This window comes from Psammomys obesus, unplaced genomic scaffold, assembly GCF_907164565.1.
Source record: "Psammomys obesus unplaced genomic scaffold, mPsaObe1.curated_primary_1811, whole genome shotgun sequence".
Classification (NCBI taxonomy): domain Eukaryota; kingdom Metazoa; phylum Chordata; class Mammalia; order Rodentia; family Muridae; genus Psammomys; species Psammomys obesus.
In genome coordinates this window covers 10911495-10931780 of record NW_026596034.1, presented here as the reverse complement: position 1 = coordinate 10931780, position 20286 = coordinate 10911495, and the positions used below count along the sequence as shown (strand labels likewise).

The following is a 20286-nucleotide window of genomic DNA, read 5'->3' as shown; positions in this document are numbered from 1 at the left end:
AGTCCAGGACAACCAATTCTACACAAAGAAATCCTGTCTCAAAAACTGTGAGCTGCTCAACAATGTTGTTGCTGGGAACCAAACTCCAGTCCTCTGGAAGAACATCAAGTACTCGTAATTGCTGAACCATCTCTCCAACTTCATGTCACTCCAATTATTTTTTAATTTTTTTTGTGTGGTTTATGTGTGTGTTTATGTCTGTGTGAATATATGCATACATGTGTGAGACATGCATGAAAGCCAGAAGAGTACACTGGATGTCCTCTTCTATCACTCTCTACCATCCCTTTTGAGGCAGGATCACTCCTTGAATTGGGAGCTTGCATTTTCTTGACTGGGATGGATGCCATAGTAATCTTCTTGTCTTTGTCTGCCTCAGAGCTGAGGTTACAGGTATTTATGGGATGCCAGGCTCTTGAGTGCTGGCATCCAAAGTCAGGTCTTCAGGACTGCATTGCAAGTGTTCTTAACTGCTGAGCTTTCTTCCCACCCCCTTATTGCTCAAGTTTTAGCTATGGAAGTAATTATAGTCACCATGCATGAATCTTAGCTGAGAACAATCTTTGTTTTTGTTCCTGACATACTTTGCTAGTCTTAAAACCAAAAAGTGTGTACATCTGATGTAGTTCAAAGTGCAGGCTCACTTTTTATAACCAACAAAGATCATCAGTGCAAGAAGTCACTATACCTACTTGTCTGGGCAAACTTTTCCAGTGCAATCAGTGCAAAAAGCATGACAGTGGGGTGGGACTGTAACTTCTGAAAGACAACAAAAGATAAAAACAAAAGTCACCCCTACAGAGGCAGCAAGGTATCAATTTCATATTTTTGCTTAATATATGGCAGATTATGTATTTGGCTAATGGAGAATCAAGATAAGAGTCTCTTAATCTAGTTTCAAAAAGTCATTGTGTTAATTTATAGATAAGGATATTTCAGCAGTATCTCACAACATGTGTTACGCTATTAGACTTAGTAACATTTGTTTTAGGGCTTTCTTAACTAAAATACTATTTACGCTTACACTCATTAAAACAAGACAAAAAATAAACTAAAATTATAGCTAAAAATGACCTTTTTAGAACCCCCAAAAGAAATAATACCAGTTCCACAATTATAAATAAAGACTATCAGTTAGCATCTTAGGTTTTGTTTGTTTGCTTGTTTGTGTGCTTTTTAAAAGATTTATTTATTTATTATGTCTGCATGTACACCTGCATGTCAGAAGAAGGCACCAGATCACATTGTAGATGGTTGTGAGCCATTATGTGGTTGCTGGGAATTGAACTCAGGACCTCTGGAAAAACAGCCAGTGTTCCTACATCTGAGCCATCTCCCCAGTTTGTATGCTTTTTACGACAGTGTCTATTATGTAGCTCTGGCTGTTCTGGAATTTGCTATGTAGACCAGGCTGGCTTCAAACTCACAGAGCTCCACTTGTCTTTGCCTCCTGAGTTCTGTTATTAACGGTACACGCCACCAGGACCAGCGATATCTTAGTTTTAATCTAGTTTCTGCAGGAAATTCTACAGAAGCTGATGATGACAGGAGACAGACAAGAAGTATGCTCTTGAGTTACATTTGAGCAAAGAGAGGCCTAAATGTTTAACATCTTACCTCCTCACATTCTTGCCTTCTCCTAGTTATGCTGGGAGCCTGCAGATCGTTGTGGGACATGAGCGTATCCCTATGCATTTCTATGGTGCCTGTTAGAGTTCTGCAAAGAGCACAGCACTGCTGCCCCTGAGCCCCTGCATCTTTAGTCTTGCACATCTTAACCCTCCTGCCTGGCTGTTCCAGTTCCTGTCTCCTATCTCTGAAGACTGCCTCCTCTGATCCGGTAACTGTCACTAGGCTTCTATCTATGTTGCTTTAGCCAAGAAACTCACTATGAGTTCCTAATCTTAATCTTGTGTCATGAGCTGGCTAGGCCCCATCTTCATCAGGAAGTCTCTTTCATGATTCCCACAGGCCCATTGTTACCTACGCCCACCCCACTTCACCTTCTCAGAACTCTTACAGCACTCAGACTGGAGGAAGTAATTTTGCCCTTGATCACATCCCATCATAAAGTGAAGTTAACTGTTGTCTGAATGGTTCTAATCCTTTAACTTATAGTAAACTTTGTGAAGGCAAATAATTGTCCTTCTATTTTGGTATCTACTAGTATTCACTCAGAACAGTGTAAAGGTTACTTTAATGACATATTATATAGGCACCAAAAAATGAATTCTTTTAGACTAGAGAGTTTATGTTGTTGTTGTTGTTTTGTGTTTTTTTTTTTTTTTCCGAGGCAGAATTTTTCTGTGTAGCCCTGGCTGTCCTAGAACTCACTCTGTGGATATAGCTGGCCTTGAACTTGGAGATCCACTAGCCTTTTCTCCCAAGTACTAGGACTAAAGGCATGAGCCACCACTGCCCAGCTTAGACAAGAGTTTTTAAAAAGGCCAATGCTCAGTAGGCTTGTAAAAATAACATAGAAACACAGGCTAGTCAAGACTGCAATCAAGTGCTGTGAGCAACAGAAAGACACAGCTTCAGCAAACCACAGACTTCATTGGTGATGTATCAAACAATTCATCACCAACAGTTTTAAATGTGGTAGCAGTAAAGGGAAGGGTGGGCAGGAGCAGAGATTTATATACACTGGAAACCTGGCCTGCTGTTGGAATGCATGTAATTTTGTTTCCACGGTGTGTGTGTGTGTGTGTGTGTGTGTGTGTGTGTGTGTGTGTGTGTATAAGAGAGAGTGTATGGTAGGGTGTGTTCTCCATTACTATTTGGTAGACTGTAAGGACACACAAAAAGTCCTAGTAGCTATCTATGACTAAATTTAAAACTAGAACAACACAACTGTTATTTGTAATATGTATATGTAATAAATTCCTACCCATCTCTCCCCCCTCTTTGTCTCTCTCTTCTTTCTATCTGTCTCTAAACATAGGAGGTGATAAATAAACAACCAGGAAACACCTACACATAAAATTCTCAACTCACTCTATCCTCTGGCACCAGGTACTACGCTAGTAATTTGGGAAAAAAACATACAATTTTCTCTAACTGAGAATAATCACCTTTGATGTCTTACTTACCAGACACTGTAGCAAATATTCCAGTATTCCTGGGCTAAGTAAACCTATGCTTGCAGGACCTAGACAAACACATAAAACACTGAATATAATGAAAAGTGTCATGCTATTTTAAATTGTTAACTAATGATAATCAGACTGTTTTTACTTGTATTCTGTACTCTGATGCACATTACTCAGGCCTCCTCTCTCAGGCTGCTTCTACTACCATTCCCATTTCACAGCTCAGCAACTGAGTCCACCAGAAAGGGAGTCCACAAGAAAGGGCTCCTTGGAAGACACGACAGTCTGGACCAGAACATGTGTTCTGATTTTGAATCCATTATTTCTCCCACTATATATAAAGTAACTGGCTGAGATAGTCTCATGACATTTGCTGTTAATAGTTCTAAAGTGGGCATTTGATATACTAAATTTAGTCATTTTCCTGTCATTTAAGCAAATAAATATGACAAATTTATCTTCAATCTCTCTGAAAAATCAACAAAGCTAAATTAGATTGCATTTGACTGGGTCTTTTGAGTAATTTTCTTCCTTTTAGTCAATTTCTTCTTTCCTTCCTTCCTTCCTTCCTTCCTTCCTTCCTTCCTTCCTTCCTTCCTTCCTTCCTTCCTTCCTTCCTTCCTTTCTTTCTTTTTCTTTCTTTCGAGACAGGGTTTCTCTGTGTAGCCTTGGCTGTTCTGGACTTTATAGAGCAGGCTAGTCTTGAACTTACAATGATCCACCAGCCTCTACCTCCATGAATACTGGGACTAAAGGCGTGAGCCACCATGCCTGGTTCTTTGGTCCATTTCTGTTCATTCTTTTTTGTTTTAAAAAAGGGTATCCCATAGTTTTAGCTTGTCTCTAACTCACTATGCAGGGGAGGCTGGCCTTGAACTCTTAATCCTCTTGTCTTAAAGTTCTGTAGCTACTGGTGTGCACCACCACATGCAGCTTCTTTCCTTCTTTCTGCTACAACAGGTTTGGACAACAGTCTGCAGTGCAGATGTCTCAATGTCAAACACATAAGGCTCTTCTGTGGCGTGTACTAGAGTTACCTGCTAGTTTCTCAGCCAAGCAGCCCAGGACTGCAGATGTGTTCCTATGTTTGGCAGGGTGGCTTGAGTCCTGGCATGCTACTTCTCCATTTAAATTGAGAATTTCAGTCAATTTCTGGAGTGCATCCTATAAAAAAGTTACAAATAGATTTGATGAATATAACTCTGCAGGTTATTTTCCTAAGAGAATTTCCCAGAAACAAAGCTATAAAAAGGTATTCAATAAACTTAGAATGATCAAATAAAATTATAAAATTGCGTTAGTGGTATTATTACTGATCGAAAATTCCTGATTAAGTTTTCTCAGTGTCAGGTTCCATTTCATCCAAAATATACCAGTTATAGCCAATACGTACTTTATACTTTTGTTTTTTGAGTCTTGATATAACAGTCACAAAAAAGCCCTATAGATCATGGGATTTAGTATGTAGCCAGGTTGGCCTTGAACTTGTGGCAATCCTCCTGCATTAGCCTCCTGAATGCTGAGATTACAGGTATGTACAATCAAGTCCAGTTTATACTCTTGATTCATTAACCAGCCTAAACCCATTCAAATATCAATGCTTAATAAACTTGGTTATGTTAGAACATACCTAAAATCTCTGGACTCAGGAGGCTGAGGCATGAACATTGTACAATCAAGGCTAAATTGGGCTATACAAGGCTACGTTACACAGCAACACCTTGTCTCAAAAAGAAACCAAACACACACAGTGAGACCCTGGCTTAAAACAACAAACCCTAAAACATAAAACAAAATACAATTATGACCTAGTGATGTTGAAATAAAAAGTTATTTTTCCCCCAAGACAAGGCGTCCTGTTATTCCTTATATAGTCCTGGCTGGCCTTGAGCTCATACAGTCCTCTAAGTCAGCTTTCCAAATGCTAAGATTATGGGCATAAGCCACTATAGCCAATTTTTTTTTTTTTTTGAGACAGGGTGTCACATAATCTAGGCTGCCATTACACTTGCTATGTAACCAAACCACCAAGGCTTGCCTTGGACTCCTGGTATTCCTGCTTCTACCTGCTGAGTGCTGGGATTACTAGCACATATTATTATGCTTGGCTTACAAAAAGCTCTATCAAGAAAGAATAAATCCCACCAATTTTTGAGGCAAATTAAAAATGGGAACTGCTTTAAGCATAGGTAATGACCAAGCTGACAATGACTAGGCTAAAGACATTTCTCTCTGTTCATGCTTTTCTATTACAGAGCTCAAGTATCTGAGGCTTCAGCATGCAAATAAAAGGTATCAGAACCCACATTTTTAGAAGTATGTATGGGCATGGTGGTATACTCCTTTAATCCCAGCACTCAGGCAAATTCCTATGAGTTCAAGTTTATCCTGGTCTACAAAGTGAGTTCCCATAAAAGCTACACAGTGATACTGTCTCAAACAAAGCAAAGCAAAGCAAAGCAAAATGTGTGCATGGAGGCAGCCTGATGAAGGTACAGGGCAAAGCAATGAAATTTTAATATTTGTGTCCTACTTAGAGCATAAACTAGGCTATTCAAAGCGCTAAGTGCCTGAGTGGGACTCAAAAAGGCTTACAGAACAAAACCTTTCCTCTTAATAGAAAATCTTTGTTATAAGGAAGCTGCTTATAGACAGAAAAAAAATAAGCTAATTTTCTTCTAGTTTTCAAGTGAAAACTGTCCTTGCAAGTACAAATGTTTCTACTTTAAACATTTAAAAAATGCTAAAGTAAAACCTATTGGTAGAGATATGACACTTCATTAGGAATAAAAATTTTCATGATTCTCATTAAAGCAGATCTCAAGTATATAAAGTACAACAAATGCTTCTGTGGTTATTCATCCTGTGGACAGATGACAGGTCCATAAAGATCAGTTTAACTTACTTTAGTGGGTAATGGACATTCGTCTAGTAACAAGGTTATAACAGCTGGTCCCAGTGGATCTTCCAATGGAATAACTCTAATTAAAGACTGGACAACATCCAACCATCCTTCATCTAAGGGCAAACCAAGAAGATTATGTAATGGAGCCACTATTATGAAAACATACAAAAGGATTTCACATTAACACACAAACACTTTAGGCCTTTATGTGGTAGCTTTAAGAAGCTAGAAGTTGACATGGGTCTACTGATAAAGCTCTAGCCATCAAATGGGGCCAAAACCCTGTTACAGGTGTCTGGTAAAGATCACTAATACAGGCATCTTTATTTGGAAAAAATTTAAGCTATGGCCTTGAGTTTCAGATTATGACTGAAGTAGTTTTAAGCATCTCATTTGTCGCATAGGACTTACCTAAGTCAAGTCAGCACTTGGCTCTGTTTTAGCGTGATACCTAGGACGGTGAAGGACAAATACTTTTCCTCCCTATTCTAGGACAAATACAGTCAAATAAAATAAAATAAATAAAATAAATTTTCCTATCTCTTAATTTGAAATGAAATACAACCCTCCCTCAGATGGGCAGTTCAATATTGAGGATGCAATATACGGTGCCTACTACACCTTCACAGGTGGCCCCACACACCTGGACGTCTTCTGTTACATGTGAGCATTTTGAGAGCTTTCATCTTTAAAAAAGTGGCCATACATTTATTATTATTAATTCATCATGAAGTATTAAAAATAAAAAAATTTAAAATACCTGTTTCTGCCATTTCATGTAATGTAATCATTGAATAAGGAGGTTCCTGATCACTGAAAAACAAACATTCAAGACATTAAACTTAGGTAAATGATAATTCCAAATAAAATTCAAACTGGAAGTATGGAGCTGAAATAGACAGAAGAAATCACCAAGGAAGAGACGGAAGAGACAACCAAAGCTACAACTGTAAGAACAAATGTCTGCCATATATGCTCTTTCCCAGTAATGGTCTGTGATGGCTCCCAAGCAAGATGAGCAGATAGGGACACAAACGATAGACTCTGTGACCTGGGGTAGAAGCACAGTCCTAAAGCCAGGGACTAAAGTTCTCAACTTCATTTCTCAAGGCCCAGTGCCAGCTGAAATGTGACAGGAAGGCCAACAGCATCTGTCTCACACTTACCTTAAAGAGGTGTTAGGATGGGAGATGGCAATTCCATTGAGGGCCTAAGAAATTAAGGGCCTACAGATACACTGCATTTAGAAGATTTATTCTGAAAAAAATATCACTATCTTTTTAAACTTCTGAAGACGGTAATAGAAAGATTCAAAAATAAAGCAAAGGAAATTATCTAATACTTCTCTAAAATGGAATGAAATATCTTAAAAGGGTTTTCACACTGTCACCACAGGAATCCTAAAGAAGTGTTTCAGTGGAGCTTCAGTTTTGAGACATTTTCTATCAATCAATGATGTTTCCAATTGCTTAAGGACTCACCCTTTGTTTCTAAGTTTTGGATTTCTGTTTGTGTGCAGGTGTGCAGGTGCATGTGTGTGTACACACATGCATGCGTGCTTGTGTGCATGTTTGTGTGTTTGCATATGCATATGTGTGTTCATGTGACTGTGCACGTATGTGGAGGCAAAGGTTGATGTCTTCCTCTATCTCTTTCCACCTTACTTCCTGAGACAGTGTCTCTCACTGCACCTGGAGTTCTCTGCTGCAGCTGTACTGGATGGCCAGTGAGCACCCTGGCATCCACCTGTCTCCCCTTTGGCAGTGCCAGGTTACAGATGCACCTAACTTTCATGGGTGCTGGGGATTCAGAACCAGGTTACTTAGTTTGCCAGGTAATGGTCTTCTCTCATGCTATGCAGCAAGCAGTTTTTACCCACTGAGCCATCTTTTCAGCCCTGGATCTCTGTTTCCTACTACAGGAAAAACAAGCAAACAAACATAAAAACTACTGTCTTAAGTCATTTAATCCTTGAAGTAACTCTGAGATATGGAAATTACGCTGTTCATCTTAGATGCTCATTAGGTGCTTATTGTTGGCATACTCCCATGTCTGTTCACAAAATGGGTTGATTATTGCTTAAAAGATGTTTGGGGCCCGTGAGATGGCTCAGAGGGCTAAGGTGTCTGCTGAGCAAACCTGATGACCCGAGTTCCACCCTCAAATCTTACAGTAGAAGGAGCCTCCCAAAGTTACCCTCTGGCTTCCACGTTCCAGGTGCACCCCCACCAATGCTGACCCACACAAATGCTTTCGGTGGGCATGGTAGCACATGCCTACAACTCAGCACTCAGGAGGCTGAGACAGGAAGATCCTGAGTTCAAAGGCCAGCCTGGGTTACAAAGAGACAGGAGCTCCTGTCTCAAAAGAAAAAAAAAAAAAATTAAAAACAATATAACTATTGCTTGCATTCCCAAAGAACAATATGTCAATAATAAAGTCAAATATGCATATAGCTAACATATTTAGAGAGACTTTTACATACATCTATATATTAATGCACATTCTTGCTATTTTTCACGGATATTTTCAATAATTAAAAACTTTTTATTTGTTTAAGTAACTATTACCATATGAAAATACAATAAAATATGGTACTTTCAAGACTTTCAAGGAATACTTTTCAAAGGAATACTTTGTAACAGCCAGAAGCAGCTGTAGATTTACATATGGCCTCAAACATAATAGTGAGATCAACATTCTTAAAAATATTTATTTAATTATATAAACCCCTCTCTATAGATATTCTTTCCATCCAGATGCAAGCAAACATAAACTTGAAACTGGATCACTAGAATGATTACCTACTAATGATTACATAGAACTACAATGATATGTAGAGGTGGGTGATGCAGAAAATAAAATTAAGGAAGAGAAAAATAATAAAATGCAACAGAGCTAGCAACCAACAAGGAAAAGGAGTATTGCAATTGTATGTAGAGGTACACAAAGGATACAAACACTTCTCTGTGTTCAAAGATAGAGGCCCCATGAAGCAGAAACAGAGCAGACATTTTTGATAACAGCTGAAAGGTAAGCCAGAGGGCTGCTAAGCTGTAGATTAGGAACTGGATGGCGGACTAGAGACACTCAGCTTGCTAGGTAATAGGACAAAAGTTTCATCCATGGAAGAGTGGAAAAATAGAACAAAGTAAATCTGAGGCACAGATCCCTCTCAATGAAAGAAGTTAAGAAAGTTAGATGATAGGGGCTGGAAAGATGGCTCAGTGGTTAAGAGCCCTGGCTGCTCCTCTAGAACACCAGGGTTCAATTCCCAGCACCCACATGGCAGCTCAAAACTATCTGCAACTCCAGTTGCAGAGGTTCCATCCCACCAGGCATGAATACAGTGTATATATCTGTACATGCAGGCAAGATATCCATGCCCATAGAATAAAATAAATAAATCTTTAAAAAAGAAAGATGATAATTTGAGCTAGAACTGATATAACGTGTAAGTTTCCAGTGAGCAATAAAAAAAAAAAAGGCAAAACAAAATGTATGCTGCAGGCCTTAGCTATGTACAAAGTATCAGTACAGGTTTTTTTGGCGGTTGGGGAAGCACATCAACCCCTTTGAGAATGCATGGCATAAAGATATACACACAACTGAGGAAAAACCCAGAAGGAATCTGTAGCTGGGTATGATGGCACATGCTTATAATCAAGCAATTTAAGCAGCTGAAGGAGGAAGATCTCAGACTGTGGCCTGCCTGCCTACATAGTAGTGAGACTTTGTCTCAGGAAAGAGAGGGAAAAAAAGGGAGAGTGCAAATTAAATTTCCAAAGACATAAAAATAACTCATATTAAGATCATTAACAATGTGATCGTTGTGTCATTACTCCAAATATGCAAATAAGAGAAATTTAAAATTATTTAAAAATAACTGTATTTGCAGGGATAACTATAAGAAGGACATCAACTGGAGGGGTGAGTGGCACTGAATACTTTTAATCCCAGGGCTTGGGAGCCAGAGTCAGGTGGATCTCTTGAGTTCAAGCCAGCCTGGTCTACAGAGTTTCAACACAGCCAGGGCTATACAGAGAAATCCTGACTCAACAAACAAAACAAAGACATGAAAACAAAAAAGCCTAACAAAAATGAAGAATCAGACATGAAAAAGGAAAAAATAAAAAAAAAGAATCCAAATATGTCATAAAGAGAAACCGAATGAATTAGAAGAGAATAGACTTTGGGGGAGAGAGAGAGAGGACTGAGTAGTGGGGTGGAGATGGGGAACAGGAGGGATTAAGTAGGAAGGGACAAAGGGAGGGAGAGTGTACAGGGAGAGAGAACTAGAATCTGTGGGCGGGGCATCTCTGGGATGAGCTAGAAATGTAGAACTCCCAGGAATCAGTGAGGGTGACCCTAGCTAAGACTCCTAGCATTGAAGGATATGGAGCCTGAACCAGCCATCTCTTGTAACCAAGCAAGCCTTCCAACAAGGGATTGGGACACCAACCCAGCCACAAAACTTTAGACTCAATTTGTCCTGTCTGTAAGATATGCAAGAATAAAGATGGAGCAGAAATTGAGGGGATGTTCAAACAATGACTGGCCCAGCTTGAGGCCCATGCCATGAGAGAGAGCCCATGCCTAACACTATTAATGATACTCTGCTATGCTTGCAGACAGGAGCCCAGCATAACTGTCATCTGAGAGACTTCACCTAGCAACAGATAGAAACAGATGCAGAGACCCACAGCTAAACATTAGGTGGAACTTGGAGAATCCTGTGTTAGATGGGGAAGAAAGATCGAAGGAGCCAGAAAAGTCAAAGGATTCCATAAGAAAACCCACAGAATCAACTAACCTGGGCCCATAGGGGCTTACAGGGACTGAACTGCCAACCAGAGAACATGCACAGAATGGATGAAGGTCCTCTGCACATATATAATCGTTGTGCAGCTTGATCTTCATGTGGGATTCCTAACAGCAGGGGGAGGGGCTGTCTCTGACTCTGTTGCCTGCCTTTGGATCCCTTTCACCTAAGTGGGCTGCCTTGTCTAGTCAAAATAGAAGATGCAACTTGATATGCCATAGCTGGTTGATATAGCAAGAAAGGCCTCCCCTTTTCTGAGGAAAAAGGGAGGAGGAAGGATGGACTAGAGAAAAAGGGAGGGAGGGATTCAAAGGAAAGGAGGGAGAGGAAGCTGCATTCAGGCTAAACTTTAATTAATTAATTAATTAATTAATTAATTAATTAATTAAAATTAAATAAAAAGAAAAACTTTCCCATAGCAGTCTCTGCTCTCTTCTCCCCAGTTGCATGCCTTCATAAGTAAACAAGCAAGAGAAGACAATGACGCCATGCAGCTGCCACCCTGCATCTGTAACAGATATACTCTTGCTACACCCCTTTGTCCTGTTCTTCACATTCTCTGTCATACTTCAGCTCAACAACTCCAAGAGCTTTCTAAGTTACAAATTATCCTTTACAATCTTCTGAAACCAAGCCACAGGACTGGGGAGATGGCTCTGTGGGTAAAACACAAGTGTGAGGACCTGAGTTTGAGTTCCCAAGACCCACATAGAAGTCTGGTGCAATAATGTATGTCTGCAATCCTAGAGCTTCTACAGCGAGATGAGAGGCAGAGATAAGAGAGATCCTTGAAGTCTGCAGGCAGTTAAACTGGTGATGGCAGTGAGAGTAACAAAAGTGACAGGTCTCAAGCATGGGAGAAGATGAGTACAGTTAGGGTTATCTACTGACCACCACACCCATGTCTATAGCAAGATTGTGCCTGCACTCACATACATGACTTCATGCACACAACACATTCACGCATCATACACACAAAATAAAAAAGAACAATAAAAATATAATAAAATTAAACTATAAACCTGGGTCACCCCTGTAATCCCAGCTACTCTGGAGGCTAAGACAAGAGGATTGCAAGTTTAAGACATGCTTGGGCTGCATATCAAGTTCAAGGTCAATAGTAGTAACTTAACATTAACAAATACAAAAAGCAATGGTGATTAGTTCACTGGCAGGGCACTTGCCTAGTGTCCACAGGCCCTATATTTAAGCCTCTGTAGTCAGACAAAAAAAAAAAAAAAGTTACATATCCATATTCATGAACTGTCTGAATTCTGTTTTGCTATCTTTACCAATACACACATATATTTATTTTTCCAATCTCAGAAGTTATATTATCATTTCATGCAGACAGGTTTAAGTAAAAGCTACCTTGTTACTCAAGCATATAGTACTTGCCAATCCCCAACAAACACCACCCCTCGCCCCCATTTTCTGTGTAGCCTCAGCTGTCCTGGAACTCATTCTGTAGACCAGGCTGGACTCGAACTCATAGAGATCTGCCTGCCTTTGCCTCCACAGTGCTGGGATTAAAGACGTGCACCAACACCACCTGGTGCACTTGCCTCTTATGTAAATTATGAGCTTAATTAACAAGGACACTTAAAAACTGTTTGCTCATGAAGCCAGTCCTGATGAGACCAGATAAGACTGGGGTCAGATGGAAGGAGAGGAGAACCTCCCCTTATTGGACTGGGGGAAGGGCATAGGAGAAGAGGAGGGAGGGAGGGTGAGAGTGAGAGAGGATGGGGGAGGGGCCACACCTGGGATACAAAGTGAATAAATTGTAATTAATAAAAATAAAATAAAAATTAAAAAAAAAACCTGTTTGCTTGCAACTTGGAGCTAAGACTTCTACCTTGCTCCTTAGACACCTCCTTTTAAATACAGCAAAGTCTACTCTGCACCTGTCTTTTCAATGTGTGTAATTAACATTGTTGTGGTTTACTTATTTGGAAAGGATAATCTTCCATTATAATTCTATAGTATGAAGGATAACTTTTTAAAGAAAGATTCTTCTTTTCTGTGTGTGTGTTACTGGAGGTTGGACCTCATTAAGAACTTAATGGATACTAGGCAAGTGCTCTAGCCACTTGAAAATATCCCTAACTCTCAAAATTATTTATTCTTGGAGATCAACAAATACTTCAGTATTGTGTGAAGAGTCTAATATAGCTCTAAGGATTTGTTTGTATATTACAGGTACACAGCGGCGTTTTTTTTCCTTATAATTTTTAAAGAACTAAACAAAACTGTGTTTAATATAATTAAATACCTATTATTTTTCTAGCAAGGCATAATGTAGAGAGAACTTAAAGTAACTTAAAAAATAACTCCTATTTAATGAGCATTTCATTTCTTTCTCTTTTTTTTTATATAAAGCACCATGCCAGACCATTTATACAAATAACACAAGAATAAAAATTCTTACTAAAAAAGAAAAGGATTAGAGTAGTACCTTGTAGTACCTTGTTCAATGACATAAAGTTAGTAATGGGCTAGATTCGGAATCTAGGTCTATCATGGTCTAAAATTTGTGTACTTATTAAACATCCTTAAACTGGACTTTTTTCAGTTTGAACAATGCCCTTTAATTTCACTGTCATTTAGACTGAGATTTTGTTTTTAGACAAAGCAGGAGAAAGAAAACACAGGCCCAGGTGTGCCCTGTAGTTTCAACTTATAATTTCCCCAAATGGATCTAACAGGCTAAACAAGAAATAGTAAAATAGGAGAGAAAAGTAAAACTCTCGCTGCCCTTTGTCCTTAAGTGCCCACAAAAGTTGCATGCAGCCATCTGTTGGTAAAACTACTCATCTTGAATATATGGTCAGTGGAAGAGATCAGCAAACACAGTAATGAATCTTCAAGAAAACATTTTCTCATTTCCTACTTAAGCAAGTAATTCAGTTACTTTATACAGTAACTCCATAGTTACTGTACTCCCTCATGAAAATATTTTTAGAGTTTTCTGTACAGAAATGTTCAAACTTTTCCAGACAGGAGTAAATTATAGCAAGTAAAAACATCCAACCTTATTTACTCTGCCATCAGAGGAGAAATAAGTATTCTCTCTTGGCCTATGAGCACAAGGCTTGGCAAATGTATCTTAAAGGAATGAAAGGAGTCCAAGTGGTGGTTCCTGGCAGAATACTTTCCATGACACTGGAGGCAACAGTAAGTCAGATACTTACTTATCTACAAGAGTCCGTATTACTGCCAGTGTGTCCAGCACTAACCCATCCACATTTTGTTTCTTTCTCCTTGGCTCATGTGGTCCTCGGCCTCTCCTTGGAGGCCGAACAGGGTCCCGAGGTTGGCTCCTAGTATCAGCAGTAGGGACTGCACTGTTCTCAGCCTGTTGCTGGTGGGTGTCAACATTGTCTTCTGCTCCACTGTCATCTCGGCAGATACAGGAATTACCCATAGTAGTAGTGGCACCTGTTGTCCCCAGTAGGTGGGCTATGTGCTCCTCGAGAGTCAACAGCAGACCCTGGCCAAGGCTTCTGCTTGCTAAGAACACAGCCCAACCAAAGACAATCATTTAGATAGTTTTAAATTTTCCGAGTACTCTTTTCATAACGTGGAGTTGAACTTGCATTCTATTCATTTTTAACAACTCAAAGCTGGAGAAGGTCAAATGGCTGATTTCCAACATTATCAACCACCAGGAATGCTGGCCATGCACTGGCAGTTCTACAAGAGAGGAAAAGAGAAAGGAAATTAACAGAAGATCTTGGCCACTCGATTATTCAAATTTGCTAATATGGTTTTAACGGCATTCAGAGTACAATGAAGAATCATCCTTATTTTTTTAGGTTTCCAACATAAAGATATCTTTGGATAACAGAACTAACAGTCAACAATTCCTTTTAAATTAAAAACATTATGATTGGTTTTTATGTGTGTGTGTGTGTGTGTGTGTGTGTGTGTGTGTGTGTGTGTGTGAACAAGTGTATGCCATGGCATCAGAAGGAGGCCACTGGTCAATGTTCCGATAGTTCTCTCCTATCATATGGGTCCTGGGACTGAATCCAGGTCATCAGGCTTACACAGAAAGTGCTTCACCCACTAAGCCATCTTACTAGCACCAACAATTCCTTTTTATCAGGTATTACATATTTTAAACTTGGTTGTTAAACCACATCCTTGTAAGCCACAGGCGTCTAATCAATGTTTAAAAACATAGCTGTAGTTCTTATCTCTACAGAAATACATTTGACAAATTTGTGCAACATTTTCAAAGGTTCCTTCTATGATTAAAAAAAATGAATCATATCCTTTCTTTATTTAAACATATGGGACAGTTTAATATGTTTCAAATAAAATATCTAATTACAGATGTCTGTTGCTGAAAAACTTATTATACTAATATAGATCCTGTCTAATAATAAAAGACGTCTTTTATAGGATAGAACTACACTGAATTTCCAAAGGAGGGTCACTCAAGAATTTACAGAAATCAGGGCTAGGGGAATGGCTCAGTGGGAAAGTGTATTTGCTCTACAAGCATGAAGGTCCAAGTTGAAATCCCCAGCACTCATATAAAAGGTTGGGCACGCTGTAAACCCAGCATTGGGAGCCAGATCCTGAAAGATCCCAAGTAGCCAGGCTAGCTAAAACAGCCAGTGTCTGGTTCAGTAAAAAGATTCTATCTCAAGACAGTAAGGCAGAGAGCAATGGAGAAAGACATTCTATATTCTGCTCTGGCCTCTACATACCCACAGGGGGCATATACACATGTATACCCCCCCCACACACACACACAGAGAGAGAGAGAGAGAGAGAGAGAGAGAGAGAGAGAATATTTATAATCATGCAAGTAGTTGTAGACCAAGTTTTTCTGTTACATAAGCAGGATTGTTTAGAAAAATGGGAATTCATGATGAAAAGTTACTTTCTTTTGCTACAAAAAGTTATACAAGTTTAAGAGTAGAACATACTATTTCTGCCTGAAAACACTCTAAACACCTTTTGCTCAGCACGGGGCTGGGACTAAAAGGATAAAAACAGGGAAGACACACTCCTTGCATTCCATGAATCCATGGATGGCTAGTCTCATCCCACACAATGTGCCTGCCATCATAAATACTAGAAACAGCTCTTCACTGATCTGAGAACACGTGATTATGTTCTGGAAAGACAACTCAGAAGTAGGAGGTAGAAAAAAAAGATGGTGGCTAAAAGTAAAAACAAAACAAAATAAACACCCCCAACATAGGCCAGATGTGGTAGTACACCCCTTTAATCCTAGGACTCAGGAGGCAGAGGCAGGCAGCTCTATGATTCTGAAGCTAGCCTGATCAATGGAATCGAATTGAAGACCCAGAAATAAACCCACACACCTATGCACACCTGATTTTTTAAAAAGGAGCCAAAACCATACAATAGAAAAAGACAGCATCTTCAACAAATGGTGCTGGTCTAACTGGTTATCTACCTATAGAAACAATGCAAATAGATCCATATTTAACACCCTGTACAAAACTCAAGTCTAAGTGGATCAAAGGCCTCAATATAAAACTAATACATAAATCTGCTAAAGGAGAAAGTAGGTAAAAGCCTTGAGCTCACTGGCATAGGAGACAACTTTCTGAGCAAAACACCAACAGCTCAGGCTCTAAGTTCTACAATAAATAAATGGGACCTCTAGAAACTGAAAGGCTTCTGTGAAGCAAAGGACATTATCAATAGAACAAAACAGCAGTCTACAGATTGGGAAAAGATCTTTACCAATCCTACATCTGACAAAGGACTAATATTCAGAATATATAAAGAACTCAAGAAATTAAACACCAACAAACCAAATAATCCCAATTAAAAAATTGGATACAGAGCTAAACAGGGAATTCTTAACTGAGGAAATCTCGAATGGTGGAAAAGCACTTAAAGAAATGCTCCTTAGACATCAGGGAAATGCAAATCAAAATGACTCTGAGATTCCATTTTACACCTGTCAGAATGGTTAAGATCATAAAACTCAAGTGACAACACATGCTGGCCGAGAATGTGGAGAAAGGGGAACACTTCTCCATTGCTGGTGGTAGGGCAAACTTGTACAACTACTTTGGAAATCAATCTGGCACTTTTTTCAGAAAACTGGGAATAGCCATATCTCAAGAACCAGCTATGTCACTCCTGGGTATACAGCCAAATGATGCTCATCCATACAAGGACATTTGCTCAACCATGTTCATAGCAGCTTTATTTGTAATAGCCAGAATCTGGAAACAACCTAGATGTCCCTCAATTGAAGAATGGATAAAGAAACTGTGGTATTCCATTTACATAATGGAATACTACTCAGCCATTAAAAACAAAAAAATCATGAGATTTGCAGGCAAATGGATGGAACTAGAAAAGATCACCCTGAGTGAAGTAACACAGACTCAGAAAGGTATACATGGTACATACTCCCTTATAAGCAGATTTTAGGCATGTAGTACAGGATAGACATACTATAATACACAGACCCCAAGAACATAAGCCCGATGGTCCCAATAGTATGGGAGTAGAAGATATCTCTGACACAGACTATGTTGCCTGCTTTTTGATCACTTCCTCCTGATGGGACTTCCCTACTAGGACACAGAAGAGGAAGATGAATTCAGTCTTCCAGTGAGTAGATGAGCTGGATTGTCTGGGTTAAGGGAGCTCCCCTAGTATGAGGAATAGGGGAGAGGGGATATGAGAGGGAGGGTGGGACTGGGAGGAAAAGGGAGGGCCTATGACAGAGACGTGAACTGAATAAAGTTTTTTAAAAAGGTGATAGCTAAAAGTAAAAATAAAACAAATAAACACTTCCAACAATAGGCCAGGTATGGTGGTGCATCCTTTTAATCTCAGGACTCAGGAGGCAGAGGAAGGCAAGAGCTCTGATTCTGAAGCCAGCCTAGTCTACAGAGTGAGTTCCAGGACAGCCAGGTCTAGACAGAGAAGCCTGTTTCAGGAAAAAAGAGAGAAAGAGAGAGAAAGAGAGAGAGAGAGAGAGATGAGAATTTTTTTTTCTTTAAGGTTTGAGGACATTTTTAAAGATTTATTATTTATACAACATGCTGCCTGCACACCAGATCTTACTATAGATGGTTATGAGCCACCATGTGGTTGCTGGGAATTGAACTCAGGACCTCTGGAAGAACAGCACGTGTTCTTAACCTCTGAGCCATTTCTCCAGCCCCCGAGGACAATTTTATTAGAGTTTAAAAAGGAAAAAACCTAGGGCAGGCCATCTGTGAATCTCAGCATCTACTTCGGGGAAAAGAAAGGAGAAAGGAGAAGGAAAAAACAAAACAAAACAACCCATGCCATTTGAGTTAAGCTGGCATGGAGACAAGCCACATAATGGCTGCCAGCCACATGTGGGAAGGGGGACTTTAAAGAAAGACTGAGAAAACCTAAAGTACCAGAAAAAAAGCAGACTTAGGCTCTGGCCAAAATCCAGAAGAAAGAGACAGAAAAGAAGAAGAGTTTTACCTTTTAGAAAGGTGGGCAGACCCAACAGAACCTCATGGTAGCTTGTAGAGAATACCAAAATAGAATCTTTACATATATACATGCATACATACATATATGTATATATATACATATACCTAATTTTATCTAGCACCTAGTATCTAGACAGACAATGTAGGTATGGGGACAGACAGATATTATCTGACCCCAGACTGTTTTCCCCAAACCAGTGAGCTGTCTTTAAAATTTGAAGCTTGTACTTTAAAAAGATATAACTGAATATAGTTAAGAACATGAAGCAATGATTCAGCTGGAAATAGGTTTTTAACATAAAAACATACTAAATTCACAAAAAGTTGAATGACACTCCTATTACTGTGAAGGCCAGGGCACAATTCCCTCTAGAGAATAGATAATCAAGGATTTTCAGTGCTTAAAAGAGAGAAGAAACCAGAAATAACTTTACAGAGTTAAAGGCATTTTATAAATTATGCTGATTTCTGAGAAGACCAAGTGACATTTAAGAATACATGCTTTAGGCCAGGCCTAGAAGCACACGCACTAAGAGGCTGAAGCAGGAGGATTTTGAGTTATATAGCAGAAGACTCTCATGTGTGAGTTTGAGTACACACACATTTTGGCTCTTCTCGACCAATAACCCTTGTTACACATCTGCCTCCTTCTATAACAATTAGTAGGCACATGCAAATTCATTTTTCTTTTTTATTACAATATTTTATTTTTATTAATTAATTTATTCCCTTTGTAGCCCACCTGTAGCTCTCTCCCTTTTCCCCTCCCAATCCCTCCCTCTCTCTTCTCCATCCATGCCCCTCCCCCTGTCAGGGGGAGGTGATCAAAGAGCAGGCCAGTCAGTTTATGTCAGAGGCAGTCCCTGTTCCCATTACTGTGGAACCCACTTGGACACTGAGGGCCATGGGTTACATCTGAGCAGGGGTTCTAGGTTATCTCCATGCATGATCCTTGGATGGAATATGTCTCAGAAAACACCCCTGTGCCCAGATTTTCTGGATCTGTTGGTCTCCTTGTGGGGCTCCTGTCTCCTCCAGGTCTTTCTAGCTCCCCTTTCTTTCTTAAGATTCGCTGCACTCTGCCCAAAGTTTGGCTACGAGTCTCAGCATCTGCATCAACACTCTGCAGGGTAGAGTCTTTCAGAGGCCCTCTGTGGTAGGCTACTGTTGTTTTTCCTCTTTATCTGAGGCTACAAATACTATCCCTTCACTTTTTAGTTTTTGAACAGCATCTCTGTATCTCAAGCTAGTTTGAACTAAGCATGCAGCTCAGGCTGGCCTGGACTCACAGTGATACTCTTTTATGTGCCTCAGGAATACTGGGGTTACTAGCATTAATTTACCAAGCTCTGCAAATTCCTGTGCAGTGCATACAGAGCTACTTTACCAATTTATAGAAATACACTTCAGCTAGCTGGGTAATGGTGTCACGCATCTTTAATCCCAGCACTTGGGAGGCAGAGGCAGGCAGATATCTGAGTTCAAGGCCAGCCTGGTCTACAGTGAGTTCCAGGAAGGGCTATACAGAGAAATTCTAGCTTGAAAAAAGTAAAAAGAAAAAAGAAAAGAAACTTCAGTTTATCTTAGTTTCTTTCTCTTTTTAAAAAAGATTTATTTAATAAATCTTCTGTATACCTGTGTGTTAGAAGAGGGCATCAGTATAGATGGTTAAGATCCCAGTATAGATGGTTAAGCTACCATGTGGTTGCTGGGAATTGAACTCAGGACCTCTGGAAGAGCAGCCAGTGCTCTTAACCCTTGAGCCATCTCTCTAGCCTTTTTATCCTAGTTTCTTACACATTGTGATATAAATATCTGTGGCTAGATCTACTAGCATTTTGGGAATGCTGGAAGGGAGTGGTCAAGATCCAACACAGGTGTTCTTTAAGGAAAGGCAGCCTCCCCATAGAAGTGCTAACTCCAAACTGCTTCCTCACAATGGTCAGAGCCCATGAATGAGCTCCATTTTGCCAGGGCAGAAAA

At 39.6% G+C, this 20286-nt stretch overlaps 1 protein-coding gene across 2 annotated transcripts in view; it reads right to left on the bottom strand.

Moving 5' to 3' along the window:
• Rspry1 (ring finger and SPRY domain containing 1) overlaps window positions 1-20286 on the bottom strand; it is a 56408-nt gene that overhangs the window by 24591 nt on the left and 11531 nt on the right. For both annotated transcript variants that reach the window (XM_055621227.1, XM_055621228.1), the window contains exons 2-7: window positions 14014-14515; window positions 6758-6810; window positions 5998-6110; window positions 4130-4256; window positions 3093-3151; window positions 693-759 (exon numbers count right to left, since the gene is read on the bottom strand). In XM_055621227.1, the coding sequence (XP_055477202.1) occupies window positions 693-759; window positions 3093-3151; window positions 4130-4256; window positions 5998-6110; window positions 6758-6810; window positions 14014-14363 (769 nt within the window). In that variant the 5' untranslated portion in view covers window positions 14364-14515. The remainder of the gene's footprint in view (window positions 1-692; window positions 760-3092; window positions 3152-4129; window positions 4257-5997; window positions 6111-6757; window positions 6811-14013; window positions 14516-20286) is intronic.